Raw genomic sequence first — 19,842 nt, forward strand, 5'->3', positions numbered from 1 at the left:
ACTTTCCTGCCAGTAAAAGTCACCACAATCTTAACTATAATGCGCTTCAAAATGACTCCAGATTGCATCTTTCTTGGGTTTCTAAAACAAAGCATTTCTATGGCAATGTGATATCAAGCAATTCTGATTTATTTCACATTTTTACCAAACAAACATAGAAATTTCATTTGTATCTCCTTTGTGAAATAACATCCTTCACATGACCACTGCCTAATTATATAAAAACACTGATTGAATGCATATTTATCAACCATAAAAAAGAAACCAAAAATGAGGAAAAAAAGGGCGCTTGAAGCCCCGGCAACCTAAGGTTTTGTTCTATCAGGTTTACAAACAGCTGATCAACACCTCGCAGCACTAAGGCTCTACTAACCACAGACTCCTGGTGACGGCTGCTAAACTGCATGCCCACATTAAGCCGTAACGCGTTTCATTAAAAACGTTATTACAGGATACACACTGGTGGTACTTCAGGACAGAGTACTAACAGTTAAAGAGAGGAATTTCTTTTTTAAAAATTTATGTACACAAGTACTGTTACCAAAGTCATGCAAGATCAATTTAGTTTATGACATCAATCGAATGTAAACTATAAAAAGGATGAAATTTCTAAACAACTACAGGTTAAGGCAACGGAATTTAATTCCTTGTATGTGTGTGTTTGTGTGTACTTGAGAATGTGTGTGAATTTGCTTCTCATTTATGACCCCACTTTGATGTGGAGTTAAAGATGCTTGACATCGAATGTCTGTCTCATTTGTCATTAAAAAAAATTCCTCCATTATACATCCTGGAAGCCAGGGACACAAAAAAAGAACAAAAAAAAAAAAAAAAGTTACATTTCATATTCTGCAAAAGCGCATTAAAAAAACATCTTTGACATTAAAAAGACTAAGTACAGCTTTTTTTGGACAGTGCAGTCACAGAGCAGGAAAAAGCCCTTACAATCTGTACATATAGTATGGCTTTTTCTAGCACAAAAACTGAAAACAAACTTTAAAACCTAAATCACAGAGTGCAGAAGGGACAATCAAGTCTCGGATTCCACGCGCAGACGCAAACACACACTCTCTGAATGAGGCAAGTGGGACAACAGCTCACAGTGCTGCTTCCTCCGACACTAATCCTATCCTTCCAGTCACAGTGCCTCCTTGTGGTTAAACCGGTTACTACATCCCCCCAAGTTGAATCCACAATCAGTCCATTCAAAACTTGCTTCTCATGTGAATAAAAACATCCAATATGATCCATGGTTAATGAATTAAAAAGTGTGGTAACAAAGTTGAAACGAAATCTGATTCAATGCACCGTTTCAGCGTCTTGTTAATCCTCTGCTCGCAGCTTTGAAGCTCAGAAAGCAGCAGATTTGACTACATATCAGCAAAACTTATAACATTAGGAACCAACTATTGCAGAAGGTGGATGACACTGTAGGAGTGTTAGTAGAGAACATTCTGTGGCTGAGCTCCCCACTGTCGACATGCAGCGACACCTTAACTGTATTTTTACCCCAATAAAACTCGTATGAAAATAAAAACAGCCAAATCTGTTTTTTCCTGGCAGCCATATGTAAGTTCACAGCGAGGAAAAGGAACCTGAACAGAACTACCCGGACGTATAGGTCACACCTGAGAAATAACACAAAAAAAAGTAATTTTGTACAAAAAAAGAAAGAAAAGAAAATCATGTTGGAAGACATTTAGCGAACACTAATTTCACAAAAAAAAAAAAAAAAAATCCAATTATCATCATTTGTTGGAGCAGTTGCTCTATGAGGACATCACTTCATGGCCAGTATTGACATATAAGACGATTACAGCAATCATTAACTCGAGTGTTAACCCGAGTGGTGTACAGTGATGGAAAATACAGCGGGTAAAATAAGTGTTGAACACCATTTTTCTTCAGTAATACATTTCTAAAAGGTGCAACTGACATATGTTCACCAAGTGTCGAGAACAACCCACTCATGCAAAGAAATCAAACCTTTGATATCCATAAATTGACTTATATGTAACTAAATGGAATGAGACAGGGAAAACTTGTGTATACTTCATACACAAGTGGTCATAACAACTTCCAGGGGCCTCCTGCATGATTTTAACTCACTCTTCCACACAAAAGTTTTCATATCTTAAAGGTTCTGCGACCTCATCTATGACCTCTGATCAGTTCTTTCAGTATTTCTTATATTGAATTCTAAGTCAGGTGATTGGTTAGGGCATTCTAACGTCTTTATTAATTCATTTTTATTTTTAGAAATGTCATTACAACAGTCTCCACTACCTTTATCTCATTTACATCAATAATATCCGAAAAAAAAAGGGCTGACGGGTAGAAGCCATTTGGCTTGTGTAGTTCCCGTCCCCAGAATTAACAAACGTCTACTTAAAATGTTTTCAGACTGTATTCATACAATAAATTTTGAGTTATTGTGAGACTGTTGTGTTGTCACATGTCTACATCAGTTCTTTTAGTGAACGTAAATTGTTTAGCTACCTTTAGTAGCTCCGATGTGACCCAGAGCATGGCCACATTGACATTTTTCGAAGAATGTCAATTTATTTTTTGCTTTATTTTCTTCCTCTGAAGACAATTTAGAGATATGGGTTTTGATTTTCTTTGCATGTGTGAGTTGCACAAGTTTTTATTGACATCTGGTAAAAATTTTGTATTACCTTAGAAATATCTTAGAAAAATGGTGGCATGTTCAATACTTCTTTTAATTGCTGTATATGATCTGCTGCTGATCTGAGACCCGCCCCAGCGCTGCAGCTTGCTGCTACACATTACTGTATGTGATGTAGGAGCAACGTAAACAGAACAAAGTGCAATATTCCTGGGAGTAAATAACCTTCTGACTTCTTCAACTTACATTTTCATAAAGCAACTAATAAAATTAAAACCCGTCTCGTATTTTTGGGGCAACCATTGTAAAACATACAGTGTATGAAGAAGAAGATGCTGTTACATTACATCACAAAACACATTTCTCCACTGCAAGTTCGATCTCTCATGAAACTCCGTTCTGGTTGCAGTGCAGCAAATAGTGCAAATTAGTTTTAAGATCTGAGTCCATAGGACCCCATTTCATTTCATCGCTGTGTTTAGACAAGCAGGTGATGTCCACTGCTTGTGTTCTTTTTTTTGTTTTGGTGATTAATGGACTGATGTATCTCAGAAAGAAACTCCTGTACCTGGTAATTATTGCATGAGACGTATTTAACAATCATTTGCATAAACTTGGCGGGATCCTGCGATGAGACTTCATGTTTCCCTCCGAACCTTTTTCTTCTGGGACACTTTCACAGGCTCCGGCGCCGGCTCCGGCTTGTCTACAAGTAGATTAAAACGGAAACAGGAAAACGATGAAGATGTGTTTAGAGACTGAGGGAATAGTTGTTTGTATTAATACTGTGGGTTTTTTGCTTCACTGAGCTGCTGAAACGTACTCTGAGAGGGAGATATGCTGGAATTCTGCTTTTTGGACGTCAACACTGGAAGCTCCTGGAGTTTTGCGTTCATCGTCTGTAATTAAACAAATTCTCTGATATTAACAAAAAACATGGAAACACTTTTAGGATGTGATTGTGTGCAAATATTTATATTTTTGTGATGTTCTGTTTTCCTTGCCTGAGCCCCAGATGCTGCGTCCTCTTCGGTTTTCTTCTTCTTCTTCCTCTTCCTTTTGGATTTGGCTGCTCCATCGGAGGGATCTTCAATCTCCTTCTCATGCTCTAATACCTGCAGCAACACCAAAAAACAAATATAAAAAATATAGAAAAACCCACTTCAGAGTATTAATAAGAATTTCAGGATTTGTAGAGGGATAGTTCAGAAACAGAAAAAATAAACCAAGTTAACAGTAACCTTATTTGTAACACGCTGCTCCTTTTGTGGGGGCGCTAGCGTCATGACTACCTCCTCGTAGTTCCCCCAATGCTCCACTGGGGCGTTCCAGTCCGAGCTGGGGTCCACAGCTGCCGTTCCATCTTTAAAAAAATCCACAGCAACAGCAGTGATTACAAATTCAACCGCATATGCAGTTCTGACAAATCTCACAAAGTGATTGCTTGATGATGACTTTAATGATCCACAGATGAAATACTCACTGAAGCCAGACCATTGATCATCAGCATCTGGTTGGTTCACCCACTGCAGCTCCACTGGATGTGACTTAGCATCTAAAAGACAGGACGATTGAAAAAGTACTGGAGTAAGAAAAGACTCTTAAGTGACTTTGGTAAAATATAGTTTGAGTTTTAAAACACTAAAGAAAAATTGGATCTGACAGTCTGTGGATTACACATGCTTACGCAGTTTGAATGACACAACTAGGTGAAAAAACTGGATGTTGATCACGATACCAACCCATGGTGTTCCGCCCCAGTATGGAGAAGGAAACGGGATTGTGGTCCGTCTTCATCTGGCCGTCAATTCCACTCCATGCTGCTGCTGAGAGGACGTGCACACACACACACACTTGGGTTTGATGCTTAGATTGGATCTCAGACGTAAGAACATGAAACCTTGTGTTTCTGATCATTTAGTTACGACCCGCACTGGTCGATAAGCTACCTTGTGTCTCCTTGGCCCAGGATTGACGCTTGGGTCCTGCCCTGAAATGTGTAGCCGTGTGGACGCTGCTCCATTTGGCTCCCTCCGTCGCTCCCATTTGTCCTGGTATTTTCATAGAAACATTAGTCCAACCTCCACCATTGACTGACGGCTCCTCTTTCCAGCTGGAGGACACTGAGGTGACACAGAAAGTAGGAATACAGGAAGTTAGATGGACAGAAAATAAAGAACTTAAATGAAGAAAAAGCAAACCATTACAGTTTTTGCCAGCTCCACCAGCTGTCTCCCCCTTTCTTGAATGCAAGGACTCTGAAATGTATGGACAAAAAGAAGCTTCAGCAGCAGAAAACACAGAAAACTATGTCTCTGGCTTCAAGTGTAACACTAAATTCATGCCAACACTGGCTAGATAAACCAGTACCATGGTTTCCTCGGTTCCTCTTGCTGCTGGTTGGTGCCGTGGCTACGGGCGCCTCTCCATTGGTCTTCGGAGCCTCCAGTCCTCCAGGGCTACCGGAGTCTTCAGAGCCTTTGTCTTTGCGGCGCTGCTGCTTCTTCTCTCGGTTACTGACTTTAGTCTCCCATGCACCTGGTGGACACAGAAAAAAACAACATTGAACAGTTCTGAGATTCATCTCTGAAAAACAACGATAAATAAATGTTTTCAAATATTTTTATGGATTTGTGCTGAAATGTCCAGGAAGTGACTCTAAACACAGATTGGGGAGATGAAAATTAGAAGTACTGAATCCCAGAGGGGTGTGAAAACAAGAGTTGGTTAAAAACAAGAAGTTATGAAATTTCCCCTGACACAGACAAGTTTTACCATCATCAGTTTCCTTCACATCATTTATAGGCAAATGTCGGACTGGTTTCACATCTGCCTTGGCTTTCTTCTTGTTCTTTTTCACCTGCAGTGGGGCCTGTACTTCCTTTACCTGTGTATAGAGTAAAAAGTAAATCACAGTGTTTTTAATTTAAAATAAAAAAGGGCTAGTCATGTGACTTGGTTGCATTTGAAGCCATGCCAAACTGGTTAAGGGTTACAGTGGAATTCCCCAATAACAAAAGTGAAACAAAACTGAGGAAAGGTTTATGCAGCTAGGTTAATGCAACATCTGATCAAACACACCTTCTCAGTTCGGACCTGTGGGGCTTGTTTGGAAATAGTTTCAGTCACTTTAACTTCCTGCTGAGCAACGGCCACTGGTTGTCCATTAGATTGCGTTTTCTGGGACAAAACAAAACAAAAGCACATGAATATGGATGTGATTTTTCAATAACACTCTCATAAGGGTCATTATTAGGCTAGTGATTAATCTGCAAACAGTAAACCTCCTCACTGAAGTATTCTCGACATGATTCCTTGTAATATACTGCACCTGAATTTATTATATTTGACACATTCACCATTAGATAGATTACACTACTATAAACGTGTAGAGATTTCTGTTTGAGGTAATAATTTGTGACTGAATAGTAATTTTAAAAGACCAAACCTTGTTCCCTGATATTTACACGTCTAATAAATCTTTTATTAGGAAGTAAAGGTCAGCAGCACACTTTAGCTTAGCAGACGCTAGCTGACTTTACATAGATACCGAGCATTATTCCATAAAATGAAACCCAGCCATTCACTATGAGATTGAATTTAACAATTTGGATTATTTGTGTTATTTTACAAATGGATCACACGATTCTTTGATGTTTCAGGCCGTGTTGTGTTTATTTAATAAAAAGCACGACGTGGCACGTTAGCCAGTGCTAACTAGTCATTTCAGGATGCTATAGCATAAGTCTAAGTCAGTCATTTTCATAGTACCACCGCTACATAGTAATAGTCTTAATTTCTGAATTAATACAGTTAATAAATAAAATTAAAACAATTAAAATTACGAAATTCAAATTTAAGTAAATAACAATTGAAATAATGTCCATGAATACGGACATTAGCCTGATGCTAAGCTAGCTGTAAACAGACACGTCGACTAAGAGAATTGTTCTGAGTGACTCAGTGATTGAGCAGCTCGTTAATATTATCTATAGTACCTTTTCAACTGTTTTCTTTTTGTTCCTCTTCTTCGGTTCTTCTGGTTTGAGAATCTTTATTGGATTGGTCTTGAGAGGCTCACAGCTCTGCTGGGTGACTGGACATCCCCGCTTTTTCCCAAGGAGTAGACCGCCGCAGACAGCGGCCCATGACAGCCCGAGGAGCAGCAGCAGCCCGGCAGCAGCCGTGGACAGGATAACCCACGTCGGATACGACTCGGGCTTCAGACCCAAATCTACTCCGAAATGACTCTGGACGTATTCTTGTCCCGTCGTCAGGACCTCCTTCAGGCGACCAGAAAGCAGCTCGGCTTTCTCCAGTGCAAAACCCTGGAAGTCACCAGCCATGTTTCCAAATCGCGAAAACACTAAACTAGCTAGCGGTTAGCATCATCCTTCACCGGCTTCCGTATGCTAACGAAGGCGTGGCTAATCTAATATGACTAATGCGGCTACATTAGTGGCTAATCTAATGTAATGTGACTGAACATAAATATCCATAAATGCAACAAAAGTTATTTTTCAAAACATTTTATTGAACAATACAAAAAGATAAAACCTTGCCAGTCAGCAATAAAAACTGTAAAACCAAACATTTAATCTAATATATTCCACATATAAATACTTTCAAATAGGCACACATTAACTCTAATCCCTTATTTTGCCACTGGAGTCATACTGTAGTTTAATTCTTCATAAGATGCATATGTGTATCAGGGTAGCTTTAACATATTAAATATTTCTTTGTTTTTGTATTCTGTTTTTGTATTGTGCCAACACTTCATGGCAAGTTACTGCAAAGGAACAAAATAAATGTGTAACAGAAGCTCATTTCAGAAGTCGGCATCCAGAGTGAACTCACAGTCCATTGTGTTTGACATTACTCCAAATTTCTGATACTCTGCTACTCGTCGCTCAAAGAAGTTTGTTTTACCCTCTAGCGAAATTGACTCCATAAAGTCGAAGGGATTTTCAGCATTGTATACCTTGAAATGGAGGATGGAAGGAAAAACAAAGTTTTATTATCACATTTTGAGGTTACGAATCCCGTCTTTAATTAACTTGTGATATACTAAATCGACCATGATTTCTAAGAATATTTTAGTTATCTTCTAAACAGCAGTTACCACGGTATAAAGAGATTGAATGAGTAACGACTACGTTGCTTTTCTTATCTTATATCTTCCTCGGATCATTTCATTGATTTTCACAGAATTACCTTCATGAGTCCGAGGTCAGCAAGGAGACGATCTGCAACAAACTCAATGTACTGTTTCATTAGACCACAGTTCATTCCAATCAGGTCCACTGGCAAGGCCTCTGTCAAAAACTCCTGTAACATCAAACAGAATACAGTTAGTATTCGGATATCTATTTAAAAAAAAAGCTACCAATACAACCCTGGTATCCCAAATTAAACACAAAATTATTTTGGTACCTTGAATGAAGATTTGAAGTATGAAAAATGGAAATAATTTCAACAGAGTTCCTCTGACTGTCCTATCAATACCATTTGATTAAAATGGAAAGTGCACTGGTGCCCATAGCAAATAAATGTTAGGTATGGGTTACCAACCTGCTCGATGCTAACAGCTTTGGTGATAATGTCTTTAACCCGGTCCTCTGATGGCTTCTTCACCAGGTAGCTGTACAGCAGGCAGGCAAAATTACAGTGCAGGCCCTGAGAAGCACATCAAACAGCTAAGCGTGGATGTAAGAGCTGCAGTCGGCATGAGACAGGCAGCAACACAAAAGGAAAATGCTTCATGCGAGATGAAAGGTAACATTTCCAGGTATGAAGAATGGATGAACAAATTGGGATAATTGTGACTTTAGATGTCTTTTCATTTCACCTCATCCCTGCTAATCAGCTCGTTGGAGAAGGTAAGGCCAGGCATCAGTCCCCTTTTCTTCAGCCAATAGATGGAAGCGAATGACCCAGAGAAGAATATGCCCTCCACCGCCGCAAAGGCTACAAGACGTTCTCCTGAAGGCAGAGATTCAGAGATACATTACATGTGATGGAGATGTTATTATTTTGTTGATTTTTCATTCAGATACTAATGCCACAGCCAGGTTACTGTGTGTATTTACCGCTAATTAAGCTGCTTTTGCCTGAAGGGAGAAACCAGGGTAGAAGATATGTTGTGCTTCACATTAAACAGATCAAACAGGACAACCCAAATAAAAGTTTTTGTGTATAATTACTGGTTAATTAATTAAAAAATTCATAAAAGTATGCCCAAACCCTTCACTACTATCGTGTTTGCCGAATCTATGCCAATTTTTCCAGTGTAGAGTAGGCGATTGATGAATGAAGGAATAGTTGAGTGAAGTATTTGTACCCAAAATATTTTGAAAGCCCTGCCTCTCCAGTAGACCTCTGACCCACAAGGTGGATAAACAGCTTGATCGTCTCGTCCAAAAGATGTATAGATAAAAACCAGCCTGACACCTCTGTCAGTGATCATCTATTTTTTATGTACAGTAATGAGCGCATACCTTATGTCTGCTCACAAGGCGCCTGCTGTTAACCAAATCTTTATCACTTAGATAAAGCTAGGTTATGCCACATTCCATCCTCCATTACAACAAAACCAGACCGATATCTCAATTAACTCATCTCAATGTTAGCTCAAGTTAACTATAAGCAGGAGCAGGAATGTAGCCTTCAAGACATGTATGGCCACTGATCTCAAGGAGGTATGAGCAAAACGCATACTGTATTTTACATTTGTGTAATTTTTTTAATTTGTTATGACAACTGACTTTTGTAAAGCATGGATTCTATGGGTTTATCAGACATGAAGGTTTTATTTATAATGGAATGACCTATAATTTTTTTTATTCTTTTTACATCCTGTTCATGACAATTCAGATTCAGGGACAGCACTAAAATTGTTTGCATGTTTAATTCTCCTAGATGTACCTCAAGCTGGTGTAAATACTTCAACCATCTCATAATGTTTCCCCTAAATTTCACGAGCGTTCCTGTCACATCACAAATTAACTTCATTATAATGTAATTTGTTCTAAACTAATGTTTCTTGTTTCTCACCAAATGAGGATTTCTTGTCACTTATCCACTCAAGGGCCCAGTCAGCTTTTCTTTTGACACAGGGCATGGTATGAATGGCATCAAACAGGCAGTCCCTAAAACACACAGATAATAAAAATGAATTTCACTGCAAGCCCTAAACACAAACAAATTCTACACCTATGAAAAGAATATGTAAGACCAAACAGTGAACTTATGAGGATTTGTTTGGGAGGAAAGAGAAAATTAAAACAGGTTTCAACAAATCTAAATAGGAAAGTTGCACAAGGTGAAATAAATGCAGGAGAATATACAGTCTATCATTTCCTGGAGATCATTCTAATTTACAGGCAGATCAGAGCAGGGAATAAAACCCAATTAACCACAGAGTGGTTTAGACTTCACCGTGAACAGGTGCTAGAGGTGTCACCGTTATTAAAAGTCTTCAGCCGATGGTATAGCACGTGAAAATTGAATACTTCGTCTTTATGCACAGTGTGAGTTTGAATGTGAGCATGCAAGGATTTTTGTTTGTCCAGTCCTTGTCGATTGCGATTATCCCGTCTACAAAAAGATGGATGGATGTTTATGCGGTGCATAATCTTAACCATCTAAGCAATGCAATCCATTTTCTCTATCTGAAAGCAACACATCAAAATATGTTTGATGATTATCTCGTCTTCCAGAAGATGAATGAATGAATTACATTTGATTTTGTATTTTTTTATTTTCCTAAAATAGGATTGACCTTTAAACACTTTGGCATCGCAATCTACGCTGACATTGACAATCACATACCGCACAGGACAGTGAGCTCATCAAGTGTGAAAGACTGACAGAAGTGGATGTTTGACCTCAAGAAACCACAAACTGACCTCTCTTTCAGGTCCCTGATGTACGTGTTGATGAGCATACTGTACATCTCTGAGTGAACGGTCTCTATCAGGATCTGGAAGCTGTAGAAGGAACGTGCTTCAGGGACCTGCACCTCCTGACAGAACCTCTCCACCTGTTAGGCCAGACAAATAATACACCACATTTATTCTATATACCATTTTCACATATAACAGGGGAAACTGCCTAGAATCACGCTTCATGGTGATGTTGCATGTCTTAGGTCAGGGGTCGGCAACCCGCGGCTCTGGAGCTCTTTCATTTTTATGCTGCAGATCTATGTGGCTTCGGAAAATAAAGTATGAAAATCCAATTGGAGTGTATTTAATTTTTTTCTTTCTTAATTTCCCTTCGGGGATCAAACCAGTATATAAAAAAAAAAAAAAAAAATTTTGATTGGATTAAATGAATAGATTTAAATCTATTCATTTGATTGGATAGATGTAAATCTTCCAGTTTACAGCTAAATTTTTTTTTGTAGATGTAAACTGGAAGATTATTGCGATCTTGAAACATTAAAATAAAATCATATTTTATTTTAGTTGCTCATAATTTCCATGACGGAACTTCCTTAAGGGATAAATAAAGTTATACTCTCTCTCACTCTCATAATATGAATCATATTTGCCAAAAGCCAGTAGGCGCAGATGTTGCATTAACCAGATAAAATAAATACTTCAGCAGATAAATTTCAAATATTTATTTTTTACTGTTCAGTGAAATAGTAATCTTTTTCAAATTTCTCTTTTAATTCAAGTCAAGACGCCGCTACATGCTCCGAAAGCCCAAAGGCGATAGAATAGAATTTCCATGTTAGATGTCAAAACTGTTTTTTTTAATTTTTCCTGATAGCCGGGCCCAAATGGCTCTGAGTGTTAAAGGTTGCCGACCCCAGTCTTAAGAGAAACACATCTGACCCCTCTCACCAGGTTCTCGTTGACGATACCATCACTTGCAGCAAAGAAAGCTAAGACGTGAGAGATGAAGTGTTTCTCCTCAGGTCTCAAGTTGTCCCAGTGTGCCAAGTCCTTAGATAGATCAACCTGATGGATCAATGGCAAACTCGTATGTCTCAGTATCATCATATCTGTGTCATCGCAATTGTAATTTTTATTACTTCCATAGAGGTCAGTTTGTGCTGTCAAAATACATTTAATTACCAGAAGATTTTTTCCTGAAATGCTAACATTGAAGTGATTCCTGATACTCACCTCCTCCACTGTCCAGAAAGAGGCCTGTGACTGTTTGTACATCCTCCAGATGTCGGGGTACTGTATGGGAAAAATGACAAACCGTCTGGGGTTGTTCCGGAGCAACGGTTCGTCCTCCACGTCGTACTCATTTATACACTCCTGGTCTTTATCTTTGATGCAATTCTACAAAGAGCCAGAGTCAAGATATTAAATGACAAATAAGAAAGCTTATTTCAAATTTAGTTTTGTTTTAATGCGGTGGGAATACGGCAGCTTTGGTTCGTGCATTCCCACAATCAACATAATAAACAGTAAAGAACATCACATTAGTAAATCTTCAATAGACTAGTAGGTTGACGAATAGTAGTAATTAACCCGTTAAAATATTCTGTGCCACAAGGTCCCATCAGGGTATTGTTTTGTCTCGTGAGGAAAAGTTGTTTTCTTTTATGCTCATGATAATAACTTATAACCACACCTCCTCATTTAAGCACTAGTTATTATTTTGTACGAATGTGACAGTTATCTTTTTTTTCATTAACGTACCATTTCAAGATACAGTAGTTATCTTGTCCGAACAAGATGATTTGAAGAATTGCAGATCACTGGAGCAATGTAGCTCAGAGATTAGATTTAACGCTGCTCAAATGGATGTGGATGGAGAATAAAGAATTAACCTTAGATTGATCAATACTGGAAACGTAAACAGGTTTTAATATCCCAGAAGATGATTTAGAAACATATTAGCATTCATGGCATAAAGTCATATGTTATTCAGGACTAAATCCTTATTTTAAAAAGAATACATGGAGAAGAGCATATCATGCAATATCCATGCTTACTTGTAATCTTTATTGAACAGCCGAGTTACAACACGTGTGCTCTACCTCCATCTCTGTTCACAGCAGTGTTACATTCAAATGTGTCCTCCGGACAACCCATACAGGAACTACAATCATATGGTAACATCTTTCTTTTTTTCTTTCTTTTTTTGAAGTTACATTCTTTCTTCAAAATTAAATAATTCCCAACATAAAGCATAAAGTCCATCCTTAACAGGAACAATTACTTCGAAGCATCATAAATCAAAATCACCTCAGTAGGTTACAGTGCAACTTAACATTGGCGTTTTCTTTCTCTTACATCGTTTTAACAATGAAATTATACATAAACAGTTCCTTTTGTCCTGTTTTCTAGGTACAACACATCAACATAGCATATCATTAACATTACTTCTTACACAACTTTTCCTTTTCTCACAATCATGTGGTGCCTGTCAAATTACTATGTTATCACTCACAATAGTCTTTCAGGTAATGGGGACTAATAACCTGACGACCTGACCGTGTATTGACAGTTTTCTGGTCTCCTACTTGAACCTGTTTCACCACGTCTTGTGGCGTGTATAACACAGTTCCTGTTGTGTGTGTATCTGGTGTGCCGTAGTTGCGTCTCAGATGACGGCGGTTTCTCCTCAAAACACCTCCAGACTCCATTTTGACCTCATAAGATCTGTGACTTACAGTTTTAATCACCTTACCCGGCTTCCAGACCTTATGTGGCTCAAAAGGCTCAAACTCCTGTGAGGCATATTGTGGTCCATTATCAGAAATGACTACATCTGGTATTCTTTGTCATGCAAAATGAGCTTTCAACTTTCTGATAACTGTACTACTCTTAGTGTCAGGTAGATAATCTACTTCCCAGAAGTTTGAATAGTAGTCTACAGTTATCAAATAGTCCTTGTTATGAAATGAAAACAAGTCAGTTCCCACTTTGGCCCAGGGTCTGTGTGTCATGTCATGAGGATCCAGTGTTTCCCTCTGTTGCTTAGGATCTACCGACCTGCATATGTCACATTTGAGATGAAAGTCTTTATGTACTTCATCATTGCCATCTTATCTTTCAACCTCTGAAATGCTTTTTCATGCACATCACTCCATTCCCACGTTTTCTTTGTGTGTCAGTTGTCTCAAAATCTCACAGTCATCTGATAAGTGGTCATAAAACTTTGACAGGTAATTCACCATTCCTACCATTCTCTGCACACCTTTGACATCTGTCGGTCGCGGCATTCCTCTGATGGCCCGCACCTTCTCTGGATCTATCTGCAGTCCTTCTGCTGTCAGCAGATGTCCAATATAGGGTACAGCTCGTTGTCGCAGTCTGAGCTTTTCAAAGTTAAGTTTGATGTTTTTCTCTCTGCACCTGTTTAGAAAGAGTCCGAGTTTCCTGTCATGATCTTTGTTTGCCTCTTCCTGTGTTGCTCCTTCCCCCGTGACCAGCACATCTGCTATGACGTAGACTCCAGGTACGCCCTCAAGTGCATGCATGAGGTTCCTTTGGAAAACTTCTGGTGTTGGGCTGATTCCCATTCAACAACTTGAAACTCCAATCTGTACAGCTTATTATTTCTGGGGTTTCTGATCTTGACTTTGCATTTACCCAGTGGACTCATCCTGGTACTGTTGTACATGACAAGTACTTTCTCAGTGTGCTCCAGCTGTGTATCAGGGTATATGAGATGTATTGGGAGTATGTTGCAAGTTGCTCCACAGTCTATCTGGAAATTAACCAGTGTGTGGTCGATCATCATTCCTGCATAGAGGTGTTGCCCTCGACGATGGCTCTCTCCCACTTGGTTTACAATCTCCTTGTTCTCATTCACTACTGTTATTGTCATAATGTCTTCGCATGTGTCTCTGTATCGTTCGGACACAGCATGTACTTCTTTATACTTTCAGCTGACCTCTTGACTTTGATTTGCATTGTGCTGCAAAGTGATTTATTTTCACACATCTTGCCAAAAGCCGGACATTTATTTTTGTTTCTTTCATGTGTTTTACCACAAAACTTAGAGCATATCTCAGTCCATTTTTTGTTCTCACTGGTCTGCTTCAGTACATGCAATTCTACTGTCTGTCCTTGCAAAGTTTTGCTGTTTTCTTTCGATAGTTCTGCAGCTCTGCAAACACTTGCTCAGCGTCAGATTTTCTTCTCTGAGGAGTCTCTCATTGTAGAGCTGTTTGTTCCACACACAATCCTATTAATTAGTCTCTGATGTCTCCAAAATTACAGCTACTGGACAGCATTTTCAGGTCTGTGACATATCTGTCAATATTCCCTTTCCAACTCTTCCATTCATTCAGTTCTGTTTGTCCTAACACTAAACTACACAGAATGGACGGTTAAAGCAATATCCATGCTTACTTGTAATCTTTATTTAACAGCCGAGTTACAACATGTGCGCTCTACTGCATCTCTGTTCACAGCAGTGTTACATTCAAATGTGTCCTCCGGACAACCCATAACAGGAACTACAATCATATTGTAACACACTGTAAATGTTTTATATTTAGAAGCTTTTCTACTATTTTTATGACAAATATATTTTGAAAATGTTTTTGCAGGAATCTTTACATTTATTATGCACTCAAGATAATAAATAGCATAAATTATTAGCTTGTGGAAACATGTATGAATTGAATGTATGAATTCATGTGTGAATGTACAACAATCAAAACTTTTTTAAAAATCTCCTAAACAAAAAAAAAGCCATTTAAAAATATATTTAACCAATTAATTGTGTTCCAATCGGAACTACACTATTCTGATTCTGACCTACACCTGTCAATGAAAACTGGATACTGCGCATGCGCAGTAACACAAAACAAAGACCATGTCTCGTTTAAACCATTATTTTCAGGGGTCTCAGCTGCCTTTTAGTGTTTATCTTTGCCTCGAATTAACTTCCCACGTTGCACCAACAGGTCAACAAATTCTGACTGCATTTCCTAGGTTTCCCGACGCAGCCACACCACGCTAACTGTTAGCTTCCACCAACAACGTGACGTAGTGTCATTTATTGTCCCCAGGCGACATTTATTGTGAAAAGCCAAAGTAATGACTCAACGAGTCACTGAAGCACTGACTGAAGTTTGACGGACAACAACGTCTTCTGCGTTAGTCCCTACAGAAATTCAAGCAGTAAAATGTTGAGGCTTACTGATTCTCCAAGATGCTGCGACTGTCGATTCATCGTCAGGAGGTCCATTTCCGTGGAAGACATTTATGTGACCGTCTATGTCATGGAGTTCTGCTCTTCCAGTTGTGTCCCTATGTTCAGACTTGTCTTTTTAAGTGGCTGCGGCGCTTCTGTGGGTTGAGTCCTTTTAAATGAGTTAAAGGGCTGCCTGTGGCGCCTCTAGCGGTCACACACGACACTACACCATCTAGACTTAATAACAAGACACAATTCCTCAAAACGTCTCCAGTTTAATAAAACCCACATAAAGAACGGACTGCAGTTACTGAAGATGATTTTGTGAATTCATGAATCAACCCCCTGGACTGTGAAAACCCGAACATGAAATAATCTACTGTAATTTTGAGTCTGTCATGTTTGTATGCTTGACACTTTTTTCAATGGAACAGTTCACACCATGTGAGTGAGGATACAAGCAAACCAAAAAAATACAAAAACTTACGCTGGGACGAACAGTTATTTTATTGAACAGGAATGCGTTTTCTAACACAAGTAAAATGCCAATAGATGCATTGCAAACACAATGATCATTGAATTCAATTTGTTGTGTTTTCAAACATGGCCTTAACATGAATTCATAGCTTGCTATTAATGTATGTGAACCAACAAATCCACACACAGTTACACTGGTATGTTGTGTATACCCAACCGGAACACATCATTCGTGCAAGCCCACAAGACGTCGTGGGCCTTCAGCATGAACACCTGATGGAAGGCCATTGGTGGATCATCATCTACCTGTTGTGGAAAAGAAGTTGATGGTTTTGACAAAATACAAGATGTAATTTTTGAAACAGGGGAATATTATATTTTTTCCCCTACGCATTCAAATTTGTGACAAAAGAGGAGTCAGCCTGTGCAATGAGAACAGTGAAATATAAATACATAAAAAGTGCATTACTCAAGGGCCTGACAATGTTGCTTTTAATGTAAAACAGTGTACAATTACTCATTCAATATTCAAACCACTGGATTTCCAAAATAAGTGGAAATCCCTTTGTTATATTTGTTCCAGGCGGAAAGTGAAGTTGTGGAATAATATTTATCAGCTTACCTGTAACTGCCCAAAGACCATGATGAGGATACAGTTGTCTACTGTGGGTTGGCAGTCCTTTTCTGTGATAATGTGCTTAATGCGCTTGAAAGGCAAGCTCTGTGGATTGGAAATGGTAGTATTGATGGAACACACAGTAACAAACATGGAAAAAAGGCTTGTGAATGCTCCTTCTTTGTTACTGCTTGCTTTTTTTAGTATGTCCATTTTTCCAGATTTTTGAATATGTTGTAAATAAGCCAAGAAGACACTTACTGCTAATTTGCCAGTAATGGCTTCTTTTCCTTGATACGCCACTCCTTCCCATGTCAAACAGGCTTGGGCAGACTAAGAAAAAAAAAGTGTAAATCACAAATTCATTAATTGCCATGCAGTAGTCAGTGTTGACATGACATGCCCAAACAGGTAACTAGAACCAAGGTAGTCAGAGACTGCAACATCCCGCAACTTACCCTGACCTACTGACTAGTGCAAATAGAGAAGGCCAGTGTAAGACCATAGATCAAAGCTAGTGCATAGGTAAATCAAAACACTAGCATTGATGTATTGTCTTCCACTGGCCTTCTCCCTCGTCTTTCTATGCTATCCGTTTCCTGAGTGTACAAAAGTTGAAATTTGACCATGACCTACTTTTCTCAAGGTCAAGGTCATCATCTCATTTTTATCCCATTTGCTGCCCGAGTAATCTGCTTTTTGTTTCATCTCTCTATCTGCAACGGTTGCAAAGATATTTGGTGGACTAACTAACAGATGAACGAACAAACGGACAAACGAACGAACACACAAACACTGACAACCGCAATACATCACCGCTTTGAAACGAGATGTAATAAAATCGACAATGAACACACTTACATATAGGTTTCCCAGTCCCATCCTGTTGGTATTATCAAACTGGCTGTAATATTCTTGGACAAAACTTTCTCCAATCCTCTGCCATAATTCCTTCTCGTGAGCCATGTGTGGAACTTTGGGTCTGTAAAAAAAAAAAAAAGTGTCATTGTTAAATACACTCAAGCAAAGTTACAATAGACAACAGGATTTTCATTACAAACTTTTTTCTGGTCATTCCAGTCATTTGAAGATAACTTATGCATTGATTTTTGATGAGGCTGACCAACTCTATAAATGCATATTAGCAGACATGGTATAAGGGCACACTGTCAGGCATTATAAAGAAGACACATCATGGCATAAGTAAATAGTCAGAATCCAGAACTTCTGGAACTTCTCAAAAGTCTCCATCTCTCTTTGTGTCTCCACAAGTTCCTCCAGGTACTTTAAATGATTCCTAGGTGTAAATAGGAGTGTGATCAGTTTATCGTACTATGTGTGACCCTGTGCTGACCTGATGACAGTCTCCTATGATAAAACCCAATCATTATCGAGCCCTGATTAGTAAGCATCAACATGTTAAAACAATAATTCAGAAACCTATTTTATCATTATGTGATTATCAATTGCAGCACTCAGGGAGTAGTCCACACCATGATATTATTTTTCTTTCTGTTTATATATGACACATACATAAAACCTTCCAAAATGGGGAGTGGTGGGTATTGTGATGAAACATTAAGATGATGTTTTTATTTTTAAAGAGGTCTCCCGAATAAATCACTTTCTCCGTCAATGGGAGCTTAGGCGTTAGACACAAACAGATTGATTAGAACTTCTGACAATGTCTGGGGCTTTTCGGAGTTTGCCACATGACCGTGCATTAGTTAGCAAAGTGAATTAACCCAGACTGTTTTCACAAACCGGGAGCCGCCGCCATGAGTTAACGCATAACACAATTTAATGCTAACGTTAGCACATAGCATGGCTTTCCCCGGAACCACTTCTGATGTTAATTTACATCAGTCTCACTCGTTTTAACTAAACCAGGCAACTGCAGCTGCGGAAGTTTTTCGTGAGAAGCTTTATACTTAAAACAGTACATTACCGTCTCTGTGAGTTTATTTTACTTTTTCAATCTGCGGTTAACCAGCGTGGAGACAAATCCAAGCCAAATAGAAGGATATGGTGTTCCCGCTTCCTCTGAGTCGCGACAGGCCTGTGACGTCGCTTGCAAATTGACCAATTACCAAACAGTACTCGAAACTATGGCCTATGAGTTTAGCCTGTCAGGAGATCGTGTTTCTCAACCAAACCAAGAACGCCCACATTAAAAATGCCAACAGGTTTGTGTGCGCTGCCTGAATAACGGAACCAAGCCGGACGAGAGGAGGCAGCGGCAGTAGGGGGCGGTAACAGCAACAAAAGACTACAACAGCCTGCACCGGAAGTGAAGAAACGCATCCGGCTAGGTCGATTTACGTGTCAAATTGTTTTAATATCAAACCTTAATGTAGAATTCAGCATCATATCAATTTACTGCGATTTAAATATCGGCTGACTGGTCGGTCTTTTTTATAAACAAGGATGAAAAGATTGCGGTTAAATTTAGAAAATGTAATTTTTAATTACCGAAATAATGACTGGGAACAAACAGCTATGAACCCATGTGCCTCGCAGAAAGCTGGAAATTCTAAAACTACAGACATTAAAAAAAAAATCCTAAATATGAAAGTTGCCACTTCAGAATTTTGGTTGAGAAAGACAAAAAACAATGAATTGTACTGAACATTATGATATAGAAAACAAAGCATGCAGATCAGGTGGGAGTTGACGGATGTTTCACTCTGGCTCTCCAAAGGCAAACTTGGGAAAATCCAAAAGCCCATCCAGAATGCTCTTAAAACATGCGACTATCCAAACTTGGCGTTTGTTAAGACTGACAAATCCAGAAACAACAAACGAGAGAGGGAAAGATAAACAGAAATCTGTTGTCATTCATCTTTGCTGGTGTTTTGTTGTCTTGGAGGTTTTGTGTTGCTGTTTTCTGCTTCAACAGGAGCACCAGTATCTGGACGCTCTGCCAATCACACCTGAAGAAACCTTTTGGATGAAAGGTGAAACATCTTTAATCAACCTTAAGAAAGTCCAGTTTTGT

At 38.9% G+C, this 19,842-nt stretch overlaps 3 protein-coding genes across 7 annotated transcripts; all 3 read right to left on the reverse strand.

Annotated features, from left to right (window-relative positions):
* Positions 1–111: 111 nt before the first annotated feature.
* mtdha (metadherin a) lies at positions 112–7,002 on the reverse strand. 4 transcript variants are annotated; one of them, XM_068333732.1, is made up of 12 exons: positions 6,628–7,002; positions 5,726–5,809; positions 5,405–5,516; positions 5,000–5,167; positions 4,837–4,887; positions 4,579–4,752; positions 4,372–4,455; positions 4,113–4,184; positions 3,871–3,992; positions 3,634–3,744; positions 3,453–3,528; positions 112–3,335 (listed from the first exon to the last, which is right to left on the reverse strand). In XM_068333732.1, exons 1-12 carry the CDS (start codon positions 6,973–6,975, stop codon positions 3,268–3,270), a joined length of 1,470 nt encoding a protein of 489 aa, XP_068189833.1. In that variant the 5' UTR covers positions 6,976–7,002; the 3' UTR covers positions 112–3,267. The 4 variants fall into 4 exon arrangements, with proteins under 4 accessions (XP_068189833.1, XP_068189832.1, XP_068189830.1 ...); XM_068333731.1 differs by having other exon boundaries at positions 4,372–4,452; positions 5,711–5,809; XM_068333729.1 differs by having other exon boundaries at positions 5,711–5,809.
* A 140-nt stretch (positions 7,003–7,142) lies between these two features.
* On the reverse strand, positions 7,143–15,917 carry rrm2b (ribonucleotide reductase M2 b). Of its 2 annotated transcripts, none has more exons than XM_068333075.1 (9): positions 15,758–15,917; positions 11,770–11,934; positions 11,485–11,601; positions 10,540–10,673; positions 9,686–9,780; positions 8,481–8,614; positions 8,204–8,308; positions 7,847–7,960; positions 7,143–7,613 (listed from the first exon to the last, which is right to left on the reverse strand). In XM_068333075.1, exons 1-9 carry the CDS (start codon positions 15,818–15,820, stop codon positions 7,461–7,463), a joined length of 1,080 nt encoding a protein of 359 aa, XP_068189176.1. In that variant the 5' UTR covers positions 15,821–15,917; the 3' UTR covers positions 7,143–7,460. The 2 variants fall into 2 exon arrangements, with proteins under 2 accessions (XP_068189176.1, XP_068189175.1); XM_068333074.1 differs by lacking the exon at positions 15,758–15,917 and adding an exon at positions 13,788–14,501.
* Positions 15,918–16,234: 317 nt separating this feature from the next.
* On the reverse strand, positions 16,235–18,951 carry LOC137607522 (nuclear transport factor 2-like). Its single transcript, XM_068333349.1, has 5 exons — positions 18,793–18,951; positions 17,706–17,826; positions 17,106–17,177; positions 16,851–16,949; positions 16,235–16,534 (listed from the first exon to the last, which is right to left on the reverse strand). The coding sequence occupies exons 2-5, from the start codon at positions 17,808–17,810 to the stop codon at positions 16,418–16,420; spliced, it is 393 nt and encodes a 130-aa protein (XP_068189450.1). The 5' UTR covers positions 17,811–17,826; positions 18,793–18,951; the 3' UTR covers positions 16,235–16,417.
* Between the last annotated feature and the right edge of the window lie 891 nt (positions 18,952–19,842).

Source organism: Antennarius striatus, chromosome 14, assembly GCF_040054535.1.
Source record: "Antennarius striatus isolate MH-2024 chromosome 14, ASM4005453v1, whole genome shotgun sequence".
Lineage (NCBI taxonomy): Eukaryota > Metazoa > Chordata > Actinopteri > Lophiiformes > Antennariidae > Antennarius > Antennarius striatus.